The 27,289-nt window shown below is 28.2% G+C and overlaps 2 protein-coding genes across 2 annotated transcripts in view; both read right to left on the bottom strand.

Annotated features, from left to right (window-relative positions):
- The window catches only part of DopEcR (G-protein coupled receptor DopEcR), a 52,069-nt gene extending 26,034 nt beyond the window's left edge, over nt 1-26,035 (bottom strand). The window contains exon 1 of the mRNA XM_016075328.4: nt 25,642-26,035. The gene's annotated coding sequence lies outside the window, so the exon portion shown is untranslated. The remainder of the gene's footprint in view (nt 1-25,641) is intronic.
- Nucleotides 2,794-12,732, bottom strand: LOC107457227 (uncharacterized). The gene is made up of 2 exons (XM_071180195.2): nt 12,480-12,732; nt 2,794-5,248 (listed from the first exon to the last, which is right to left on the bottom strand). The coding sequence occupies exons 1-2, from the start codon at nt 12,725-12,727 to the stop codon at nt 4,339-4,341; spliced, it is 1,158 nt and encodes a 385-aa protein (XP_071036296.2). The 5' UTR covers nt 12,728-12,732; the 3' UTR covers nt 2,794-4,338.
- Nucleotides 26,036-27,289: the final 1,254 nt, after the last annotated feature.

Here is a 27,289-nt window from a genome sequence, read left to right as displayed (position 1 = left end):
AATTAACAGCAGTTTTCCCCAAATATTTAACCTCTATTCACAAATGTTTACAGCAAATACTTTTAAAAAAGAAAGAAAGGAATTTGACTAAAGAGAGTTCTGAGATGATTATTCTGAAATAAACAACAGCTTTTTCCGAAAATTGTGTACCAAACACACAATCCATATTCATAAATCTTAACTGCACATACATTTTAAAATAAATAATAAAAATTCTAATTGGAATTTTTGTGATTTATTCAGTAGCTTCATTTAATTACATTTATAAGCACTCTTACTTAAGGCAACGTTATTTTTTTTTCAAAACAATAAATCCTAGATTCGAACAGTAAACACACAAATCAATAAATCCATTATTTCAGAAATCCCAAGAGAAACATTGATAAAAATTTAATTCTCTTTATTTCTATCATTAATTTCTACTTGCAACGCAAACACTCAATATAATTGGTCGTTAATACTTTATTTAACAGAAATAAAGCCTCGTTGGTGATTATAAATTTAAAAATTTACTCATTGTAGCTTTTTTTCGCCACGCCTAAACTTAATTTTCGAAAAAGCGTGTTTTAATAAATTCATTATGCTAATCTAATTATTTTTTGCACCCAAACATAGTTTCTTTCCTGAATTCGAAATAAAACATCAAATTAATCTTTCTTTCACTGAGCTTATCCAAAATATTAATAATTCTAGTTGTAAGATGAAAAACTCTGTTTATTGTAGAAATTTTAATTTTTTTACGTTAATTAAAATATCCAATGTTGACTAATATTTGAATATTTGGCTTTTATTTGAATACAGTGTTGATGCAGTAGTAATATTTTAATAAGTTCAAATTTTTAATATCTATATTATACAAAACGCTAATACGTATGTATCAATAAAACCGATGATATTTCTTTTCTCGCGTTGGCAACAGTTTTCATTTTTAATTGATTGGCTTCGGCGCGCAAGAGCACGTAGTGAGCATATCATATGTCTAATCGGGTGAATTTTCACCGAATTATCAAAAAAATTCTCACAAAATTATCTTCATCGAAGCCGATGCTTTACATCCGGCGTTCAGTACTATTTCATGTTGTTTTACAACACATGGTTTTAGCCCTCTGGTGGGAAAGACTTTAAAACAAAACTTACAAAAGTTACTTTTCTCAGCAACTGAAATATTTAGAATAGTGTGATTAAGAAAAATATGTGAACTGTTTGCATTTTCAAATTAATATTGAAATGCACAGGTTTAGAATTTTCTACAGTGAAAAGTTTTCGGAACTTCAGTGTTCAAAAAAGTATACAAAAGCTAAGCGTTAAGAACGTATCCAATGAGCGAGCAAAGTGAGCATCGGATTGCGAAGCAATCCGAAATGAACTGCGAAAGCAGTTCCGGGGGTTTGGCGAGCGTCAGCGAGCAGGGGGCGAAGCCTCCTAGTAATTTATATAAAACATAATAAAAGTAACACTTTGTGGTCTAATTGTCTGTTATTCTGCTTATTTTCTTAAAAAAAGAGACATTTACGCATTTTTTAAATATAGTTAAATATATTATTTTCTGTAACTCTCTATCAGTATTTTGCGCAAAGTTTGTTCACTTTTTCTTACAGAAATTGCAATTTTTTTCCGTCCAAAAATGAGTTAAAGATATTTCTCCTCAAAATAAAGTTATTTTCCCTTTAAAATAGTTTTGCAGAGAATAGAACACACATTCAAAAAATCAGAATTCATAAGGTTATGCAAAGTACGGAGGGTTTTTATTTTTAGCATTTTCACTTTTAGCAGTGTTTGTCCATGCTTTCATTCTTTTTAATTTTTCTCCTGCAGGAAAGTGTGGACTCACTATACCAGTGTTCCCCAACCCTTTGATCGCCACACACCGGTCAACGTCTGATAATTTTATCGCAGACCACTGGGGTGGACGTTGATTGTTTATATTTTAGACAAATTTTATTTAATAATTTAATTTAATTGCATTTAAACATGCCGTTAAAACAAATGACAGTTGCATGCTCGGAGCTGTGATGGTTCAGGGGATAGAGAGTTCGCCTTCCAATAAGATGAACCGTGTTCGAATACCAGTGATTGCTGGTGGATACGAATTCCGCATCCGGCTTGCACTGACCACAGTGCTGACATAAAATATCCTCAGTAGTAGACGGATCGTGGGATCGAGTCCCCTTGCCGGTAGGATAACCATGGAAGGTTTTCGTGGTTTTCCTCTGCATGTAAAGCAAATAAAGGATACTTTCATCAAAAAATCCTCCACTAAGGCTAATTTCTCCCAATACTTGATCTAGGAATTCACTTGTCTTCTAGATTGCTTTCAAATCACAAGGCTACGGAGCTGAACAATAGAAGACGTAAACGCAAAATTTGGTCGGCTGTTCAACGACGATTATAAAATTAAAATAATACTGTAAGGAGGAAAAGCAAATATTAACCTAATACCAAGTTTATGTATGATTGTAATATGGTTGGATGTAATCAGTTATTTATTTATTTAATGATTGATTATTATACACAATTTTATTCTGTACATATCAGCAACAACAAAAAAAATTGATTCTTTCTACAGTGGATAAAAAGAATTAATTTAATCAATTTATGGTCCATCTAACATAAAGGCTTAAGGTTACTCATTATTAACTTAAAATGGCTGTTTTTTAAACTTCTCAGCTAATAAGTCATTTTCCTGGCATTCAAGATTTGGTGAATTTCTATTTAATATTTTTTTCTAGAGCAAATGTCAATAAATTACACTGCTGTCTGTAAGATATTAATAAATGTAACTAAAGAAGTATTCAAAAAAAAATTTAGATTATTTTGAAGACTTTAAATTTGAAGAAATTTTTTGGTCCGAATTGTCATGTTTTAAAAGAATCACCCATATAGATATTTTTTTTTTCGGAACTAGAAAGTTTTTAAAGGTAGCGGGAGTAAAGAGAATATGACTAACGTTATTTGAACTTTCTTTGAAAAATTTTGTAATTAAATGCTCAGATGTTAAATATCAAATAAGTATACTAGGGTAAGGACTACAAGTTGAATAAATCTACACATTCAAAATTGTTATTGTCTAAAAGAGAAAACTTCTATCTTCTCTTTATAATAGCGGAAAGGATTCAATAGCACCATATCAACAGATCTTTGATCACGATATTGCAAATATGCTACAGGGATAGGATGGAGCCTTTTAAATGTTTGGTTTTGAATGTTTGTTAATTACAGGCCTGATAAGTAAAAACTTCTTCGCACGCAGGTTTTTGTTTATATTCAGAGCAAATGACTTTTTTGAGGAAAATGTTTACATCTTGACTATAAGCTCGGTTAACAGTTAACTTGGCTATATCACAAAATGAAAATTTGACTAACTGACCACAGTTGTTATCTATGCAATTTTCTAGGATGAGAATCGAATATTCTATTTCTAAACTTGCTTCAAAAAGTGTAAATAAAAGTCACGTCAATATACAAGTTGAATCGATTGGAAGTTTTTTTAAAGCATAATTAAAAGAAATATTTAAAAAAAATAAAGTTACAGATAGAGCAATGTAGTGCCAGGACGAAAACCTTCTCATCCGTGCTTTCTAAATTTATTTTTTCTTCAAAAGAGAAATTAGTTCTTTTTCAATTTTAAAGCTATAGGCACAGTATGGTAAAAAAACACCACTTAAGAGCTAATGTTTTTTTTCTGGCACAAGAAATTGTATGAAGATAGATAACCTCACCACGATCAGCCAGCTAAGAACGAGAGCAATCAAAGAATATATATAGAAATGGTACAAAAGTTCACGAAGAAAAATTGTTACTCAAATGCATTTCTTTTTCCCGAAATTTCGAAAATTCCTTTTAACCTTACTTTCCCCTCCAAATCTTAACAATAATCGATATGCATATCCCCTCCATTCATAATGTCACTCACACTATGGAAATAAAATGGAATTGGGATCATTTTTCACTTCTCCAATCATCTAGGGCAATCTGAAAATAATTCCATATAAATTCTATGCTCCCCCTGAAAGATTTAAATACGTCAATCCCTCTCATATTTTTCGAAACTTTAAAATTAGAGAATTTATGGTGACTTGAACTTAGTGATCAGGTTCATAAGAATATGAATTTCTGCGAAATAACTAAAAATAAATTCGACGAAAATAATGTTAAAAAAAATAATGAAAGTAACTTCTCAAAATATTTTACATCATACATAAAATTAAAAACAACTGTAGGGATGTGTAAAAATATAAAGATTCTTTAAAATTTTAGTCCATTTTGAAACCTTTTCCTTAAAAAGTATTTTGCATTGCCAAGTAAACTAACTAAATTTAATTTTATTCTTCTTCGTGTTTATAACTTAGTAACTTTTTCAGCAGTTACTTTAGGGTTTTCCTTGCGTATTTTCTCTGCTCCCATAGACTTATAGTCAAATGTGCAACCATGTTCTCTGTCATATCTGTGTTTGGCACAAAACAGTCCACCACAGCGACAGGTTATTGCTGTCAAATCTAGCTTCTTCTTACAAACGCGACATTGTCGTTTTTTGTTTCTTGCAACATCAGATCTTATTTTTCTTCTGTTGTTGGTGTCCACAGAATTGTCAAACCTGTTCCATTCGTGCTTACTTGTTGATGGCATTGGTGAAGGATCCGGCGTTTGAATATTGTCTGATAAGACAACTGGTGTATATATTTCTTTCGATGAATTGGAATGCTTTTGAGTTTCTTGTTCTTTCTTAGCAGCTAATCCCATTAATTCTGGCTCACTCGATTCTGATATATTGCAAGTACTAGAGGTATTGTTTATTACTGGATTTCTTTCGTTCTCGGCGAGGAGGTTTGGATGTTCTGAAACACTTCTGGAGCATTCTATATTGTCCTCAACATCCGCTAGATTACCGCTTGAACAGCAGCAAACAGATCCATCAGGTGATACGTAACCCATTGCGTGATTATGAACAATTATTTCTAAACTCATTTGACTATCTGGTTCATCGAACTCAGAGCCGTTTGAGCTTGAGTCGGGCGAAATAAAGTTAGCTTCCTTTTCAAAAACGTTGTCACATTCAGCTTGGCTTGAAAAGTTTCTTGATTCTGTGGCCTTTGGCTCAGTCTCCTTGTGGCTTGAATGTTCAATGCTGTCACTGCTTCCTGGCAAGTCTAAACATGGCTGCGCTTCACAATCTTCATCCGGAAACTCATAAATAATCTTTATGTTATCAAGACTTTCTGATGGCGTACCTTCACTGTCATCTTGAGGGCTGCGATAGAATGAAGTATCTTTAATATAGATTGAAGTATCTTAAATATTAAAACTTAGTCGATGTATATTTAGCCTTGTGTCTGATCGCTTAATCTATTAAGCTATGACAATTTGCTTCAAAATACGTAATCGCTTACTAAATACCTTACTTATTGAATCATATTGATTTTAGTCTCGACCATGTTTCACGATCTCAGGGATAAGGGACAGTATTTGCAGAAGTTGTATCAACTTCCGATAGAAGATTCGCTTATATTGATTTCTATTTTTAATATCATTTTTCGACTTATTTTTTAATATAATTATTTGTTTTCGATGTCGAAATATTCGTTTGCAAAATGGAGGCTTTTGGCTGCACTATGAGAAGTAACTTGCACTGGAAGAAGTAACTTGCATTCTGAAATTAAGATGTTTAAACTTAAACTCCCTGAGGATCCATCACGCATAATTCAATGGAATAATGTATTAAAGAGGTAAGACTGGAGAAAAAAAATAGTCGCGTACTGGTATCACGTCAGAAGAAAACAGCAAGACTTCCTGTAGGGTTTGCTTGTTTCTTAGGATAGATGAAGAATACTCTCTGGTTAAAATAGCTTCTTTCATTAAGAAACAATTGATTTTGAATCATAAAAAATATATTTTATAGAAGCACTAAAAATGGTTGACGAAATATTGCTGATCATTCAAAAGACACAAATGAATTACAATAAGTTAGCTGCAGCGCTACAGCAAGTGCGTGTCGTAAAAATGAAAACAATTTAGATGTTTCTCTTTAAATAGCTTTTTTTGGATCTGCTAGCTTACAGCAAATATATAGGACCACAGCAATCATATTAAATATTATATGAGATTTAAAGAAAGATTTTTCTTTTCATTTAAATCTTTCGAGAAAATTCAGTTACTTTAATAGCAGAAATGCTGTGAATCATTGCGGGATTTCTGCAATCCTATAGTGGGATTTATTGCATTCCTAAATATATTATTGCTCAAATGTGTAAAGGAAAAAAAAGGGTTTCAAACACAATACGCGCAGAACCTTATCTATGATCTGAGGAACTGGTATACATATCATATTACTCATCTTTTTTTGTATCCACTTATACTATATGACTATACTACAATTATTTTTGAACCCGTTTTTTCACAATATATGGACTAATAATAGTGCCAACATTTAAAAAGACCATACTTTTAAACGCACTTATTTTTGAATGATTTAAATCTCATCACCTGTTTTATATAAATTAATAAAAAACAATTTTAAACAATCATACAAATCACAATTAACTGCAGTTAAAATCTCATTCCATCCAAATCAATCCTGAGAGATTTTCATAAAGGGAAATTAAATGTGAAATCACCTCATATTTTATTTAAAAGCTTCTGTGTCACTTAATTAAAAGTAATTTTAACTTACTTAAAAGTTAAGTGCAAAATTAAAACATGGAAGGCGCACGTCAACATATAATTAAAACATAAGATTTCGCGTCGTAATTCCATGACATGAATGACATATGGAGTAATTAACTTAAAAGAAGAGTTCACCTTAAGTCAAAAATTAAAAATTCATTGAATGATATAATTACTGTCAAAAAGAGTTTTTCAAAATTGAGCAAAAATCAAGAGATCTTTGAATTTAATAATAGTCGAATTCGGAAACTCCATGTATTCAAAAGTGATATTTATTTTCGAGAAAAGTGCATAGTCTCAGAAAAGAAGTGGAGGGAGAAATGTGTGAAAAGGATGTTCGTTGACTGCTGGCAGGATTCGAGCCAAGGACCTCCGGGTTTGCAGTTGGACGCTCTAGCAACCATAGTTGAACAAATCAGGCCAGGAAAAGTTAGGGAGCTTTATTTATTCCATCTGCTTAAATGCTTCTAAAATATAACGAAATAAGCAAAAAGTTAAGTTTAAATTACAGATCTCTTGATCTATCTCAAGCTTAGTGCTATTAGGACCCTATTTTTCAATTTGCAACCCTTATACCATTGAAATTGTAAATTAGTATGACATAAAGTGACATTGTGGAGTCCAGTATATAAATATTTGCAACCCTTATACCATTGGAATTGTAAATTAGTATGACATAAAGTGACATTGTGACGTCCAGTATATAAATCTTCCTAACTCTCCCGGGACTGGGTTGTACTATAACAGTGGTTATAGCGTCCTTGTATGAACCCGAAGGTCTTTGGTTATAATCTTGCCAGCAGCCAACGAACATCTCTCTAACACATTTCTAAATTCCTATAACTTTCGAGACTAAGACTTTAGCTCAAAAATGAATATATGCTGCTTCAATTTTGAAAACAAAGGATTTTCAAATTCGATTATTATTTGTTTCGGATCTATTTTGACACATTTTTCATCAATTTTTAGAAATCCTTTTTACAATGATCCATCCTTTACGATCAATGCATTTGTTTCAATAATTATTTTGATTTGTTTTGTGTAATCGTCATCTTCAAGGAGAAAAATTTCGCACTATAAAATATTTATTTAAGACTTTGTGCGACGAAGTAAATGACGCGCAAAATTAGGTAGGATTTTTTTTTTAAACAACTTCTCTTTAAATCCCACCTTGACCATAGAGTTCGACATTTTTTCTTCAAAAATTAAAATGTCTTACCCGAGGGAGCAAACTTTGATATTCATGAAATGCTTAAAAAAAACAATGATTTCATGGTTCAGTCACTTTCAAAAGATTTTAATTTTGACTTTAGAAATTTTACGTTTCTTTACGGAAGATATTTGCATAAAAATGGTGACTATGCAGGCATTAATTAGCATTCACTATTTTAAGTAGCACTAGTTCGCAACTCACAATTGCTATAAAATATAATATTACGTTTTATAATGAAATATTTTTTATCATTTTTTTTTTATTAAAAAACCTTGTATATTTATACAAAAAAATTGTTTTTCCTTCCTATTTTTTAGAGCTTTTTTGCACAATAACTTTCTCCCTAAATGGCTTTATTTTCTATTTTTATGCAAGTAGATTCTATAAAATTATCATAGGTTAAAAATTTAACAACGAAGAAAAACAACTCATAAAAGTATTAATTGAACCCATGTATGTTGTTACTATACTTTATTCAAAATAAAATTTCTTGTATTTTAAATGCTAATATTAGAAAGACAAAAGTTTCTTTGACGATTTTGTAATTCATTAATTTTCTGTTGTAATTTCTAAATTTAAAATAGTGTTGTAATTTAGCATTTTTGAAAAAAAATTAGATTTTGTTTCATTATTAAAGAAATTTTATTTCATATTCTATTGTGATTGATATCCTTCTTTAATTATGTTAATCTTATTTAATTCCATTACAATACAAAGAAAATACTACTTGGAAATTTTAGCTACTCACGGATAAATGCAGTGTTTATAAAATTTGATTTTAAAATGAATAAATATTTAAATATGCTTTTAAATCATATTTTTCTATGAAAACTTAGTTTAGCCAAAAATATATGTTTTTAAAACTGCTTTTATTATGAAAACGTGATTGAAAAAAAAAGCTTATTTTCAAACCTTTTTTTACATTGAAATCTTACTATCCAAAATACACACGATGTAAGAAAAAAAAATAACACGAATATATTTTATTTAATATCTAATTTAATAAGAAATTTTATATTATAGTTAATAAATGAACAGTTTTCTAAAGCAAAAATAAAAGTTTGAGTCTACGCTGAAACAGTGCTTGATAAAAACACTAATGAATGTATAAATTTTATATTGATACCTTAAAACAAACCACGATAACCTCCTTTTAATTAAAAAACATTTTGAATTTTGACACGATAAAGTGAAAGGATAGCGATTAAATAATACATTGGTACAGTTTTTAAAACACTTAGAAAATTTCCGAAAACCTGCATGATGCATATAAAAAAAAAATTTATGTGTTGTAGAAATAATTATCAGCAACTTACATTTTATAAATAATTATATATAATCTCAATTTTATTAATAGAAACTAATTATCTCTTCGTCGCAAATGAGACACCGGTGCCCCTTATATATATTTTTTTCTGAAGCTCTAATTACAAACAAAAGTAAATTTTAGTATTTTTTAATTAAAAAAATCACTTTAATAGTTACTAAAAAATCTGTTGGATTATCGGAATTATGTTTGTACTAAAATATAAAAATCATCAAAAAATAGTTGGAAAAAAATAATTTTTCATTTTTATTCAAGAATTTATGAATAATTGATTTTGTAAATAAAAGAAATTTCAATGATGATTAAGTGCATCTAAATAACTGTAAGTGAAAATATGAAAAATTATTGATTGTAAGTGAGTCACAATCGGTAGATTTTTCCTTTAACGCAAAAAAAAAACGTGTTTCATGCTGTATTTCCTAATCAAAAATTATTAAAACACTAAATACAACATTTTTCTAGTATTTCGACCAAGATAATATCAAATTATGAAAAAGCATAAAAAATATGTTTAATTGAAATTCTGCGTAAAAGGGAGTTATATAGTATCATAGAAATATCAATGAAACATTGGAAATTAATGGAAATTTGTCCTAAATATTTCAGTTCGAAATTTCTGTAACCATAACTACATATTTTGAGCTACTCGCTGAAATATTTATGGTAGTATTATGCAGTTGAAATCGATATAACATTAGAAATATATTTTAAAACAAAACATTAATGTACTTATTAATCTGAGATATCAGACTCTTTTCAAAGTACCCTAAATGCTCTTATTTCATGATTAATTACAAATATTTAGAAAATAATAAAACAATTTAGGTAAATGAGCCTTAAACTGCATACATTAATTTGTTGCACTTTTTGAAATACTTAAAACTTCAATATAAAAGTATTTGATGTATACAAAACTTTTCATATGCCTAATAATATTATAAATAATAACGAATAATTCTACGAAACGGAATATTTTTGCAATTGAATAATAAATAATTAGTTTCTGAAGCCATTTTTATTATAACATTTAATTAATTTAAACTCAGAGTAGCAATAGGTGGTAAAGAGATGTTGAATTTCGTTGCTTTCAAGAAAAATCCATGCAAATAATATATCACTATTTAATGTTATTTCACTATTTACTATTATCACGCATATCACTAATTACTATTTAATATATCACTATTAATTACAGTGAAAAAAAAACTTTCAAGACAAACCTTTAAAAAATTCAGTGGTAAACAGAAAAGTAACCATTATAAGGTCTCCAGTAAATTAGCTTAAAATGTACTGAATAAAGTTCAAAAAGAGGCAAAACCCACTTCATTTAATTAAAGCGCAATTACAATGACAATTCAGACCATAACGCAATTACTATAAGAAAACCCATAGCAATTTTAGACGATTAAGTTGGAGATATATAGAACAGCTTTTAAAATGTCCTAAAAGTAAAACAAAGGAAAAAAAGCAGGTGCATGATAAACCTTATAAAATCCATTCCCCCTATGTTAATCATGATTACTTAAGGTGACCAGATTTGTAAACCATGTTTGAGGACTAATCAACGATTTAAGGTCATCAATATATTTATGAAAAATATTAATTTACATTTGTTAATAATTATTTTTTAGATATATATTTAACTGCATATCAAATAAAATATTACGTGCTTTCGGTAAAATTCGAGGAATTTGAAGACACTTGCTAAAATTAGAGAACACTTTCTGTTCTTAAGAACTTAGAAGTTTGTGAGTTAAAGTGTTGGATCGGGGCCCCTTGGTTTGGCGACAAATTTTTGTAAAATTTTGCAGTAACAGAGCTTCTGGTTACCATTATATTCTGTTCTTGCTTTCTCTGCTTTTAATGAAGTCAGCATCGGGTTACCACAATTTTTATTTACCGTTATGTGATTGGTTCTTGGTTTATTTTCATATATATATATATATATATATATATATATATGTAAGCATGCTTTCAAATCGCCAAATATCAGAGGGGCTCCCGATGTTACACTTTAATCAGTTTTTGAGGGCAATCAAATAAACTCGAGGGCAGTTTAAAAGATTTGAGGACGCCTGGTCACCTTACGATTACTACAAAAATTTGTGAACAAATTAAATTGACGAAAAAAGGTTTTACATTAATGATGAATAAATCGCAAATAAAAAGTTATTGCAGAGACGACAAAAACAAGTTAAGTTTCACCGCAAAAGCCAGTTGGTGATTGAAAAGATCATGGAAGATGAGACTCCACAATTTTGAGACCAATAGCAAGATGGTGAAAAAGATTACCAGCAACATAAATGTCAGCGCACTAGCTACTATTACTGCCAGGACTAACTGGTACCATTGACCTGAAACTTAGTAATCTTCCAGCAGCCACTGGGGGACAATTTTAAATCGTCTGGAACGTCAAACGTCTACATTAACAGCTCAGTGTCTTTACCACTATGCCATAATGTCTCAACCGAACGGAAAAATTCAGTTTTATGAATAATTATCAGCAAATATCCCCAGTCATATACAAATTGTAACATTACAGCGGATTAATAATTTGCTATTTATTAAAATGCTTATAAACCCTTAGCTGAAAGATATGCCTGTATTTACATATTCTACAATGTATATTTGAATTTATATAGTAAAATAAAATTGGGGAAAAAAGTATATATTTTTTCATTGCATTTCTCCTCATTTTGTCATTCGGAGTTAATTCTGTTTTTCGAAGCTTTGTCGTCAAGGAAAATAAAAAAAAGCCATAGTTTAAGTGCCTTACACTTGAAGCAATGCGATGATTTTAAACTATATAAATATTCTCACTGGCATATTATCTGGGCTTAAAACAGACAAATAACTTAAATATTTCAAAAGTTACTAAACTGTTTTAAAAAGCGCTGATTTGGAGACATTTTTTCACCACACTAAAAAATTGCTATTTTATTCTCAGTTTTAAAGGAGCATTGGAATCAGTAAGGGAGCATTGGAGTAAGTTTTAAAATATTTAAAAAAATTAAACCACAAACGCTTTTCATTTTCACAAAAATGTGGCCTTTCTCCATATCGAAAGTTTTGAGCCATTTTCAAAATAAGCGTAGACAGCGCTGGCTTTAGATAGACTAAACTTGACCTAACAGTCATGAGTAACAGTTGCAAACTCAACAGCTGTTATAAAAATAGCATATTATTCTCATAAAAGTATCATTTCATATTACGACGGAGCCTTCGAAAAACAGCCTTAATCGATTTGTGCAGTGACCAACTCAAATAATTATGTACAACCTGGCAGACGAGATTTCTATAACTTCAATTTCATTAGTAGCAACCTCTTGTTGGACTTCAGTTTCGTGTATGATACCATGAATTATTTCAGAAATTTCCCTGCTTAATTCGGGCACATTTGCATCAAACCCTACAGCTACAGCATCCATGAAATCTTTTTCAGATGTGATGTTATCATCTGTCAGATTCAGTTCATCACCAGAATTTTCAGATGATGAAGATTTATTCAAGTTTCTTTTTTCTGCCATTTTCATTTAACGTTCGTGCATGAGTTTTGCTGATAACATAAAAGATTTAATACATCTGCTAAAAACTAATTTGTACTGTCTGACTATGGGGAAATTAAAACAATAACGAATATATTTTCTTAATTAATTAAATTGTAATAGAGAACAATGAAACAATCATTGTTGTTTTGCATCTTTTCTTTATTTACTTAAAAGTTCTTGATTGTTGAAGAAATAAGCAAAGTTGGAAGAATGATACCAATATATAGTTAACTTTTCAACAAGTATTTTAATTTTAAAATCAAAATTATTTAATTGTTGAGAAACTAGTAGGAAGTCTTATTTAAAACTTAGTGCAGTTTTTCTCATGGAGTTAGGGTTCCTCTATGGAATTAAGAGTGCATCGTTTGTTCATATCTCATTTTTAATAAATATTGTTTAATAGTACAAAATGAAATTTGTGGAATGCCCTTTATCGTTTTAAGCTTTCTTTTAAAAAGTGCAAAAACTATTTAGAAAATTTCCTGAAACTTTTTAAATTTTTTAGATATTTAAATCAAGCATTTTCGTTAGTGGCCAAATACGATTCACTACAAAATTATGAAGAAAATAATTCTGACGAAAATTTTCTGCTCTTGTGCAGGATAAAAAAAAACTACTTTAAATACTCATATCTTGTGCAGTTTTTAGCGAATTTTTTTAAAATATTTAATCAATCATTGTGTAATTAACTTTAAGTTAAATAAAAAAAATTTGCTTAATTCCATTAAATATTCTGCAAGTTACAGCAAAAGCAATACGTAGTACATACAGCAAAACAAAAGAAAAAGAAATAAGTTTTTCATAAAAATGTTCATATCCATAGAAATATTTATGCTAGTTTCACGAAATTTTATGCAGTTATTGAAAATAAAATTTTAAGTAATTGATATAAGCTTATTGCTTAATTTTCGGGCATAGGGTGTTCAAAAATACTTGTTTTCGGTTGTAATTTATTGTAGGTCTCCCAAGCCTCTGGAAGTTTTATATCTAATATCTAAGTATAAAACGTTGCATGAACTAAACAACTCTAAAGTTACAAAATAATTATTTAAGTATTTCTTGAGAAATTTTTAAAAAATGTCAAAAACTGAAGGTTATTTTGCGTCTTCGTAAGGTAGTGTATATATATATATCCTTTTTTTAATTATGTTATATCACTCATGAAAAAAAAATTGCAAAATCAAAATTTTCATGGCATAAAGATTCTTCAACTATGCATTCTCATGAACTAGTAAAAAACTTACTCTGATTAGTAGCAACACATTTATAATGATTGGTAGCAAACAAACAAAATAAACGCAACATAGTGTGGAGGAAAATATTTACGATAAAAAAATATATTAATAAGTAATATTAACCCTTCTTTATTGTCACTATATTGAGAATTATTTTTGCAACAAAAAAGCGAGAAACGTGGGCTATATATAAATTAAATTTCAAGCCACATAAAGACCACTCTGTTCAAAACATAATCATCTAAATTTTATTTTAGTCATGGTGCTAATAATATTATTGTAAAAAATTTATGTTGCTTTAAATTTACGACACTGAAATTTATTTACTGAAGTCGAACAAGTGTTTTAATGATTAGATGAAACAAATCAGCTGCATACTAAAATAAAATACGTTTTTGAATGTGCAGCAAAGCCATTTGGCAGAACGGCGTCCTTTGAAAATGAGTACCTTTTCAACATCCGCTGATATAACTATTCGCATATCGATCTTAAAGAAATGTAGAGACTCTGCCATTAAGAATCAAATCATCCCATCATATTTTAAACACCGGAAAGAAATAGAACTTAACCGATATTATTGTTTAACTTTACTTTCTCTCGGAAATAAAAAAAAGGGGCAAGCTTTTATATTCATAATAAAGAATTCAATTTTGTAGGATATTCTGTTGTGACCCCCCCCCTCATGCATAGCTTTAACATCATTGTCAAAAATGAAATGAAAAATGCAGACACACACATTTTGTATGCAAAATGTCTCTGTGAAGTGGCCCTAATACACTGGATCAAGATATAGGTGGTCTATTGTAAGTACAACACTAGCTCTCTTTCTTTATAAGATGTAAGATAAATTTTTACTACAATTTGGGGCTCTAATTAACATTTATGAGAGGAAAGACGAAAGTACAATCAAAATCTTCCGAATCATTAGCAAGAATAGCAGGACAGTTGTGAGCTTTAACATTATACGCAGTCGAGACAAAATCGTTTTAATTAATTTAATGATAATGTTTACAATATTCGAATCCAACTATAGCATATAATTCTTTAATATTCAAAAGAAATTATAGTTATACTTAGTATAATGTTTCTACATTTTAAAAGTTTATTAAATTTATTTTCCTCCTGCTATTGTAAAATGGTTGATACGTTGTGTCAAATACGACACAAATATCATTAAAAATATTTACAATGATATTTATGTGCATGTTTTTTCAAATATGTTCAGATCATGGATTTTTTCAAATATGTTCAAATATATTCAGATCACTATGTTCATCAAATAAGGTAAGCACGTTATTACATTTACCCATCTCTCTTTATTCCAAGCACCAGTCACTTGTTCTCTCTCTTAGTGTTTTTTTTTTTTGGGGGGGGGGGGAGGGAGAAAGGAATTTGTAGTTATTTTAGAATTTCTATATTTTAATATGTGTAAACTGAACAAAATTTTTTACATTGCCACAAAGTTAAGAAAATTTGAAAACGGTTAAAATGTATCCTTCGGTAATTCGATTCAGCTGTTTTTAAAAAGTTTTGGAGCTATTTTGTAACAATTTATTAATCGATAATATTTTTATTGATTTATAGATATTGAAGTATGAAAAACGTCTTTAAATTTAAATCTAATATAGATTTTACAATAGTAATGCATCTTATAAAATCAGGGATTTCTTTTCAGGTATTTGGAGTTTTTGAAAACATTTCTAAGAGTTGGTTTTTGGACACGCCAAGAAGTCGAAAAATAAAATGTAAAACTAGGAAATAAAAAAATAGCTGCGTTTTTTTAAAAGAAATTTAAAAGAATGTCTGCTGTACTTTTGTTTAACTTTTCAATTTTAATTAAACTTTACACACGAGGTAAGGTTAATCAGCTTTAATACCACCAAATATTCTTAAATTTTATCATGTATTACTAAAATTAAAAAAGAGCAGGCAATTTCAATTTTAAAAGATCTGACGAATTTCTCAAGGAATTTATAATTAAATATTAAAAATATTTGCCCTATTTATCGAATAGTTTTGTAATAATCTTTCATAACCACTCTTTTCTCTGAGAAACTGTCTTTTATTAACTAAACTAATTAAAAGCAATCTTCTTAAAGTAAAAAAAAAAATATTAAACAATTTATTCTTTCAAAAGTATTATTTATAGAAAGTAAAAAAAAATACTATGCAACTAAAAGAATATGAAATTTATTAAATTTAATTAATTTACTTATAACATCAATTATTGGTATACTTTGTGTAATAATATTTTTTATTAAATAAATTGTGAGTGGCATAAAAATGCTGATGAATTTAATTTCTCTGCTTGTAAAATGAATAATAATCAAATTCGTCATTATTTCAATTTCTATCAAAAGTTTATTAAATGAATATTGATAAGTTTTACATCATTTAAGGGAAAACGTCGCTTTCTAATATAAAAATATAACCACGTATGAAAAGCCCCAAACCCAATATTATTTTTTTTATCCAATGTCTATAACCATACCCAATCCAATAGCTATACCCAATATCACTTTTTTTTCACGTCAATGTTTTGTTTTTTTTACAATTTCTATTTAATTTTTACAGCATTTTCGGTTTAACGTCTTTTTTCAATAAAATTTATTTGAAGAAAAAAAAAGCCTTTTAATACAGATAATACAATAAAACAAATAAATTATACTCGAAAATTTTGATCTCTTTGTTCATAGAATGTAAAAATACAAACATAAAAGAAAAATTCGTTATCCACTTTTTCATGTCTATGTTATTTACAATTTAAACTTAAGTCTTAGAATCCTGTGATGATATTGTTTCTTTCTAATGTAAAAACATAAACAAGTAAAAAGGGATACCCGTTATCTCTTTATTCATGCCAATCTCTTTCTAAGACAAATTTAAATTTTACAATACTTTCAACATAATATCTTTTACTTAAAAATTAAAATATTGATTTGAAGTAATAAACATTTCATTACAGCTAATGCAATAAAACAAAGTTTATGAGACACTTTCGATCTTTAAATCCATGTAATGTAGAAAATACAAATACGAAAAAAGAAATACCCATTAAATTTCCCTGTCTATATTTTTCTTACAATTTATATTTAATTCTTACAACATTATCGGGATATTGCCTCATTTTAATTAAAAAATGAAATTATGAAAGAGTATGACATAGTATATTCTATGTCATACTCTTTCACGGGTGTATATGCGAGAGTATATATATATATATATATATATATATATATATATATATATATAAGTTAAAACAAAAAAGAAACAATGAAAAGATAAAATGTCTTCATCAGCTCATACGATTATATCGGCAAAAGGAGTGCTTTTTAATATTGCACGCACCAAAATAAGCAATGAGAAATATCTCTCGTAAAACATAGGAAATAATTTTTTTTATTTTCAGTATATATATATATACAGTGAAACATTCTGTTAAGGACTTTCCTGCAAAACGGACGCCTTTCAATACTGACATGTTTTTAATTCCCCGGGAATCTTCTATGACTAGACCATTATGTACATTCTCCGTAAAGCGGACACTCTAGTAACCGGACAGGGACAGTCATTTTGGCCCTGAGACGTTATTTTCTATCTCTTCAAACAGGACACTACTTTTTCTAAATTTGAAGAAAAAAAAAACTTTTTCTGCTTTAAATTGCAAGGGGAAAAATTTCAACTTTTCACCATTTTTAAAGCATGTAAATTTTTGCCTTATTCATAACTAAAAATAGTGTTTAGCTATTTCACTACTGAAGAATCAATCTTTCTCCAGACACCTTGCTCTTTATAAAGAAAGGAGAGAAAATGATACTGCTCTCCTGAAATAACTCGGACAGCGGTAACCTTTGATTTTTTTATCTGGACCACACAGGTTATGAGAACCCTCAAGTTGAAATGACATCTAAAATGCTCTCAATGCTTCTTCCCCATTGAAAATTTCTTTAATTTTCTAACGAATTTGAAGACTGTATTTAACACAGCTAGGGTTCAAAACAGAACTGAAGTATATATATATATATATATAATATATATATTATTTGGAGTTCGAAACCCTTTTGAATAGTTAGTAAAATTATTAAATTGGCTGGTAAATACTTATAAGCGACCTCAATGAAACTTTTAGAAAGATGAGCTCAATAACACAATGACAAGCCCTACAAAGAAATTTCCAAACCATTTATCACTTAGAATTTTCTTATTGTCTTACCCTACATTTAAAAGACAATAGATGTTGGCAATATGCCCGGGAATAATCAGAGTGTAAATATTTCCGGCAATGAAATTGTCTTACAGACCATTTAATCTTAAGATGCAGAAAAAAAATGAATTATTTGAAAACTTTTTCAAACGAGAGAATTTACATAAATAGAGAAAAGGGTAACATGTATGGTTTGTCAGAAAAAAAATACGTCTAAAAGAAGCACTAATAATTGTTTACCCCTAATTTGTCTTATCTTCAAAGAGACAAAAATTCTGGTAAAATTACCGTATTGCATCGTAGAGAACATTTCTGACAAAAAAACGTAATTCTGGTAATAAAATCAAAATATACGGTATTTAAACCATTTACTTGGTAAGGGTTTACCGGAAATTTAGGTTTTCAAAATTATAGTTCTTATTACCACACATTTCGCATAAAAAAATTTAATATTAAACGAATAAAGGTGTTTATGCCATGCTCTAAGGTAGTATGATTTATTTTTCAAGTTTACCACATTTACCAAATTTTAACGCAGATTTTAAAACAACATTTCATTCTTAATTTGTATGCCAATTTCACCAAAATGTAATTTTTAGTGTTTCCTTGGAGCCAGAAACCATATTCTGGTAGATTTGGCCATACTTTTTTTTGCTCATTGTTAAAATTAAATTTTACTTTTTTACACGATTGCAGAAGGTTTTTATATCAATTGAAATATGAACCAACACTTATATTCAATATCTAAACAACAATTTTTAATCAAAAATGTGGGGGGACTTGAAATTTAAATTTGATCAATTTTGATATTTTGAAATTTTAAATTTAATTGATGAAACTTTCTAAACACTAAATGCTGTCGATTTCTATAAATTATAAGTACACAAGAGGCTTTTCTTAATGTTAAGAATGCTTCCTTTTCCTGTCTAAAAAAGTACCAAACTAGGAAAGTACCAAATTAGGAAAGTACCAGACTAGACATTGACCGCGTCATCTGAGTTGTGTCAAATTTCTTAGGATTCACTCATTTACTAATGATTGTATTAAGACTTGAATTTTACAATCAATTACTACAAAATAATTTAAGAATTTGAATAAAAAGTAATAAAACTTATCAAAACTTTCCTTCCTTACTGTAAATAATTAAAAGTGCTTTCATCTCGTGCAATTAATATTCAGAAATTAACAAGCAGCAAATATTTAACGATAAGTTTTCAAATTTGAAATTAATTGTACATAGAATTTACTCAAAAATCTAAATCTGTATACCAGTAAACTACAAAAATGTGGGTTACTCTTTTTTACCCCAGATGTCCGTTATTTGTACTCCGAAAAAAGTATTTAAGAGTTAAAAAAGGAGTAAAAGTTAATTATTTTGAGATTATGATTGTGCACACTCGTAAATTTGTTTCGTTATTCATTTTCCTGCAATAAAAAATATGATGTATTAAAATAGTTTGTACCTTGCAAACTATTGTATAGCTAAAGATACTGGGAATCAATTATTTTTTTAGCGTTTCTTAAATGATACAACGCGTGCTATATGGTTTGGCTTATATTTAAACATAAAAGTATAACATCTTTATATACAAATGCTTTTTTGCTAACTCAAATTAATCACAGGGAAAGAAAATTTTGATAAATTTTCCCCGCAGTGTACGATAATAACATTCTGGCTAAATATATATATATATATATATATATATATATATATATATATATATATATATATATATATATATATATATATATATATATATATATATATATATATATATATATATATATATATATATATATATATATATATATATATATATATATATATATATATATACATACATATATATATACATACATATATATATACATACATATATATATATCTATATATATCTATATCTATCTATATATATATATATATATATATATATATATATATATATATATATATATATATATATATATATATATATATATATATATATATATATATATATATATATATATATATATATATATATATATATATATATATATATATATATATATATATATATATATATATATATATATATATATATATATATATATATATATATATATATATATATATATATATATATATATATATATATATATATATATATACATACGTATATATTTCAAAATAAAAAATTTAAATACGTGATTTAGGAAAATCTGGATAAACATAATTGAATTTATGATAAATCTGAATGAGGTTTACATATTATTTGCTGTGCATTCAAAAGCGTGAGTATACAATGTTCTTTAGTAGTTAATCCAGGTTATCTCTCAAATACTTTAAAATCCAAAAACTAAGTGGCTTCCCATAGCTTGGCATTGTTCTTAATGCGAAAACGGTACACTAAAAGAACAAATATCGGCATAACCGAAGTTAAGTAAACGCGAACAAACTTTTCACACATTATATTAGTTTGGGAAATATTTGGCGACAAAAAATTATGGCACTCTTGTTTAACATCTTTTCCTGTGAGAGTAAACCAAAGAAAAAGAAGCGCCATTTATGCAAACATTAGTATAAGAGTGTTTTTGGAATTAAAATATTTTTGAATTTGAGGGTGATAACAGGCAAGATATTAACTCATATTTACAGGAACACTTTGAAATTTCTTTTTTATTAGAAATAGTATTCGAACAATTTTAATATTTTCAAGTCAAATTTTCGTTGAATTCACTGTAAGGAAAAAAGACTATCTTTAATTCCTTATTAGCTGACTTACACAAACTTTAAAACATGTTTTTTGTAAAAAAGCAGGTTTTAGAGTTTCGAAGATGAGTACCTTTGTTTCTGATATTTAAAATATATTTTACGATTCTATTTTATGTTATACGATATTTATGTTACACGATACTTGTATGAGAGGCCAAAATAAATTTTTTATATCAACAAAACATATATAAAATATCTTGCATGTCAAATTTTAAGTAAAATCATTGGTGAGATAATAATTCATCTGTATATTGCAATATTATGTAAAATTTTCTGTGCACAACACGCCCCTTTTTTCAAAAAATATATATTTAAAAAAAATTGGTGGTAATTAAAACATCAAAAGCAAATGTTATATCAATTGTCATGCATGATTTAAAGCTTGAATTGCAAATATTTTGAAATAAGGGCAATATGTTTATTTTTCTTTCAAAGTGTAATAGGAATTTAAATATTTATTTTTTATCTATAGTATTTTTGTTTTTAATTTTCGGCTTTAAATTTTTAAAAAAATTTAAATATTTTTCAAATATTTCTGATTTTTTAGTTAGGTGAATTTGAATGCATATTTAAAAAAGAATTCAAGGTTTCCTGCCCCCATAAATATTAAAGCAAATCTCCTCTAAACCCTATATTTGCATAAATTAAACAGTTTATTTCAGTGAATACTTCCTTCATTGCTGGAAACAGTGTATTTTAACTACTCTGAAGCGAATGAAAGCTTTCACAGATAAAAAAGTCGTGAAAAATTAAAAATTAAAATAATTAAAAGTTAAAATTGCAGTAATTAAAAAGTGTGGTACAGATTTTAAAAGTTATCCACCGCATGTGTTTTTATAGTTTATGTTTTATTACACATAGCAGTAAATAAACTTTACTATGTGTCTTCTTTTCAAATTATCTTTTTGTTAAATTCAATTCTTCAATTTAATATAAACTATTCATAACAACTGTTATTAAAACGTTAAACATTTTTTAACCTCAAAGTTTTTTTTTATCATAATACTGTATATTTTTTTTTATGAAAGAGCATGAATGCAGTTTTTATAGAGTTACAAGTAAAACTAAAATAAATTTCTCCCTGGAACTCTTTTACTTTGGATTTCTTTACACCAAAAAAAGTATGGTCAAAACTACCAAAATAAGGTAAATTTTAACGTGTTTCTGGCTCCATCTGGACACCAAAAAGCTCTGTAATTTTTACCGAAGCATTCGGGTAATGGTTTTTTGGTAACATTAACAATGAAAGGTAGCTTTATAATACGTGATAAAATTTGGTGAATGTTGTAAATTTGTAAAATTTTATCATGATTCCTTAAAGAATGGCATAAAAACCATTTATTCGAAAATTTATTTCTTAGCTTTGTATTTTAAAAGAAATGTATGGTACTAAGAGCTATAAATTTGAAAGGGAGAATGCCCAGTAAACCGTTACAATATGAACAAAAACATTACCAAATGAATGATTTAAATAACGTATATTTCGGTTTTATTAACCACAATTATACTGTTTTTTTTACCAAAAATCGTATTAGTATACAGTACGGTAATTTGATCAAAATTTTTTATCCGTGGATTTTTTTTCTGAGTTTTTTCTGAAAGATTACAATCATATTTATCCGCAACAGTTAAAGTACCTTTGCAAGTAGTATAAAAGTATTTTTTCAAGCAATTTCGAATCTTACTTTTCTAGTATTTACAAAATAGTACAAATAGTATAATAAGCTAACAGCATAGAGTTGTCATCATATACCCTTTTTGAGAATTAGATCACGGGTGAATTTTTTTCGACTAAATAATAGACAGTCATGTTTAAATTTCTTTTGTATATAGATTTTGTATATAGATTACAAGTAGTTAGACTTTTCTTGCCCCATAAAATCGCTCAGAATACAGAAAACAATCCATACTTTTTCTCGAAGTTTTTTATATATCATAACACTTAAATTTTATTCTAACTTAAATCTCGTATGATCCCTATAAATGTTTCTTCATATTTTTTTTCCTCTAAAATTTTGATTTGCAAAACTTTTAAATCTTAACCTTATTTATTTCTGAATGTTACATTATACGAGTAACTTTAAGCTTCTTTTGCTAGCCAAATATTACTTATTTATCCAAAATGCGAATTTCAGATTTTATTTCTCTAAGGCTTATATAAATTAGAATTTAAGAATGTAATTTTCTAAAGTTATGAGTAGGCATAGCGAATGTTCAGTTCTTCAATTTGAATAATTTAACTTTAAACTGAGTCACTATAACTGCAATAGAGTTTTAAAAATTATAACTTATCATTATCTTAATTTTTAGAAGCTTTTTGTTGTTTGGGATCATAGCATTTTGCGCAGTTGGGTACGTAGTGCAAAATTTTGAGTTTTCCCAATGTACCCAATTGCACAAAGCATGTAATTAATTGATTCAAATGGCAACAATTCAAATGCTCGCCTCATATTACGATAATAAGGTCAAGTGATCTGTAAAATTTAACCAGAGACTATTCAAATTGAATAATTTTGTGCTATAATTTGAAATAAGTTTGATGTGTAACCACTTTAATCTATAGTATTTAAATAAACTCATAATATCATTATGAATCCATTTAAATATTACATACTTTACACCTTTACAATTCTATGGTTGATGATTACCTATGAAGCAACTAGTAATTGCAGCAAAAAATTTGCATGGTAGAAATCAAACATGCAGAAGACAAAGGGAAATAAGACATACATGGCAAAGAAACAAAACAAAAAACTAGTTGTTCCGGACGAAATAATAATTCATATTTCATGAGGATTTTTTCCGAAATTTCCCCTAAAAATATTAATTAATTGCTTTCTTGCACAGCAAATAGTTTCGTGTTTCATTTTAATTCACGTGATTTTATTTCTTGAAAAATTTGAAAAAAAGACTTGACACACTCTTCGCAAGAAAAAATAATTAAGTTAATTTGAATAAATTTCTAAACGATTTTACTGTTTTAGCACTTTTTCATGAACATATCAATTCTATTACACTATTCTTTAATCTAGGTTACAAATTATTGCAATCAGTTCAAATTTAAGAAAGCGAATCAAACGTATTATACTTTTTTCATTCCGAGTACAATTAAGTAGTTACTATAATAAGTTCAATTGAATGCTTACTATAATAAGTACAATTAAATGCTTACTATAATAAGAACAATTAAGCATTTATTATAATAACTTAAAAAGCAGCGCATTCAGCACATAACTTTATTTAACGCTTGTTTTATTTTCTTCGATCATCAGTAAAAATTTCACGATTTATTTAAAACGCTTCGACACATTAAGTTGTATTTAAATTGTTCTGGTAATAATTTTTGTAAACAATAATAAATTTATTTACAGATAGTAAAATAAGTTTACCTTAATTAATCGAAACCTAAGTAGGCTTATTCTGAAGGTTGTCATATCCTTAAATTGAATTATTTGAGGATGTTATTTTTTAATGTTAAGGTATTAAAAAAATCAGACTATTTTTTTCAAATAAAACAACAACAAAAATTTCATTTTGATTAGAATTTGTTCAAAAAGTATACAATTTTTCTTTTTGCATGTTACAAGGATTTCTATGGAAAAAATTCTACAAAAAAGTATTACAATTTTAAAAGGAAATTAGATAAATATTTCATCACGGTGAAAAAAAAAATTCTGGCAAAATTACCGTACAGTATGTTAATGACATTTGTGTAAAAGCAAACGATACTTTTAGTTATTAAAAGCAAAATATATGGCACTTAAACCATTCATTTAATAATTTTTCCATTCATATGGTAACAGTAAACCAGAATTTTTGGCTTTTTAAATTAGGCTTCTTACTATCACACATTTAGCAAAAAATACAAAACTGAAAAACAACTTAACCAAATAAATGGTTTTTACGGTTATCTAAAGTAAAGTAAAACATCAGCAACCCGTTATGGGCCGGGTCATAGAGGTTAAAGCTTCACAATTCCATGACCTGCGACATGCTTGTGGTCAGTGCTGCACGCAAGTAGCCTTTTCTCTCCAAACTAGCTTGCACCCATCAATCTAAACCCGATGGGCTACAAACCGCCACTGGGATTCGAACCCTATTTTTTTTCACAATGATAGTTCAGTGCCTCAAGGTTTCAGGAGAAAATGACCATATTTTATCACATATTATGAAATCATAGTTTAGTGTTTATTTTATCAAAATAATTACCAAAGTGTTCTGGCAAAAAGTACAGGGCTTCTAAGTGTTCCCATAAAGCCAGAAACACTGTAGATTCTACCGTATTCTGGTAGTTTTGTCTATACTTTTTTTTAGTGTGTGATAACATCGATTTTCAAAGAAAATTTTGTAATTTCCAACACAGTAATGATTTGGGATACTTTTTTTTATTTCATTTAACTTGCATTTAAAACATCCCAACTTTTCAATTATTGTGGAGTATTTTTAAATTAACATATTTACTTTTCGCAAATAATATAGAAATAGTCTTATCTGGAAAAAAAATGCTATTCTTTAATTTCTACTTCAAAACATGAAACCTTCAGAAATTAGTGCCATGTTTACTTTTCGGAAAACAAGGACATCCTATTTAACTTATCACAGAACTGTTGCATCTGGCAAGTGCAGGTGTCCCTAACTTTGTTGAAGTGGATTAAAGTTCCACTCAAAATATAAAATTGCAAATCAGGTGACTTCTTACCTGCAAACGAATTAACCAATTTAAGGTAGACGTCAACAGCTTTCTCCTGATCCGGTGGACGTCTTGGGGGAAAAACATCTGCTATTTTTCAAGCATTGTCTTGTCCTCACGCCATTGCCAAAACAGGAAAAGATGTCGTTCGGGGACCTGGCCCCCTTTCTCCAAACATGATGAATGACTTCTGTTATGATTTGAGTGGAAAAACCATGAAAAAAAATGGATTGTATTCTCGTTTTTAAGAGAGATCTTTTCGGGAGCTTGTAAACATGGCTTTCTGGTGATATTTCCTTTTAGGTTTTTCCCGGGGGTTTTCGGGAGAAGAAGAGTGGGGTGTTTGAGCTGTTGCGCACGTGGTCTGCCTCCGACGTCATAAGGTTGGAAGGCGTATCCGGGATTCGGTTACCGGGGCAACAGCGCACCTCTCTCGGTGTTCTCTGTAAACGGGGGAAAAGATGGCTCATTTTGATCAAGTCTGAATATTTCAAAAAAAGTTTCAGAAAAAGAACAAAATGCTTCTGTTCTAGGTTTACTGGGAATTTCAATGCGATATAAGTTATGATGTTTTCAAAACCGTGAACGTTTGTTTCAGAATTTTATAAGTGTCAAAAGTGCTGTTTCAGAATTTTAATAGTATTCTAAGTATCAGTTGAAGAAAGATAAATTCTGTAGTAAAAATGTTTGTATAGTGAGTCGATATATTTTTGAGTTTAGAATAAATGTAGTATAAAATATTTTTCACTTAAAATCTCTTGAAGCTAGAAACTGAGACATTTTTGTGAGAAAAAAAATTTCCCTTTTTTTTCTGGAAAGTTATTTAGATTTATGAGTATTAAATGTTATTTGTTATATCATTGTTCCCTTTTAAAACTGTGAATTTTTATGTAATGTACAGAAGTAGAAAAATAAAGCGTCGTGTTCATGCTTTTAAGCTTAAAATTTCCCACAAATTCAAACTTTTACAGCTGAATTTGTCACATAATGTGCATTTTTATACATATGTTTTGTTCATTGAGTAACAATAATTGAGGGAGTAAAAAAATTCATTGAAATTAACTCATTTATATTTCATTCAAAACAAGCAAAAATTAAGAAGTTGCAATTCGATGAAACTAAAATAATCATTAGGATCGAAGAAAATATAAACAATTGAAATTAACTCATTTATATTTCATTCAAAACAAGCAAAAATTAAGAAGTTGCAATTCGGTGAAACTACAATAATCATAAGGATCAACGAAAATATGAACAATTTTATATTAATACTTGAGTTCAAGTTTCTTTTTTTTTTACTTCCTCTACCCCTCCCCAGTAAATTCAAGATGGCAGCTGAAACTCACACAAAGGCAAAGGGCAAATTTCAGGTACCCACACTAAATCCAAATCTTAACTTAAAAAAAGCAATTTCCCCCCTTTCCTTAATTAATTACTTAAAAGCAGGAGTTAGTCAAGTTTAAAAGGCGATGATGAAATGTTTCAGAAACGTTAGAGCAAAAAAAAAAAAAAAACATTCAAAAATTTTGTGAAAAGCACAACAAATGTTAGTAGCTATGGAGACGCAGCTTTTACATCATCAAAAAGTTAAAGTTAGGTTTTAAAGCCAATTTAACTAATAATTCCATTTAGGACATCCACTTATTTGATATTTTAT

Source organism: Parasteatoda tepidariorum, chromosome 1 (genome assembly GCF_982258835.1).
Source record: "Parasteatoda tepidariorum strain Cologne lab strain chromosome 1, Ptep-v5.0, whole genome shotgun sequence".
In the NCBI taxonomy this organism is placed as follows: domain Eukaryota; kingdom Metazoa; phylum Arthropoda; class Arachnida; order Araneae; family Theridiidae; genus Parasteatoda; species Parasteatoda tepidariorum.
This window is presented reverse-complemented; position numbering and strand designations above follow the sequence as displayed.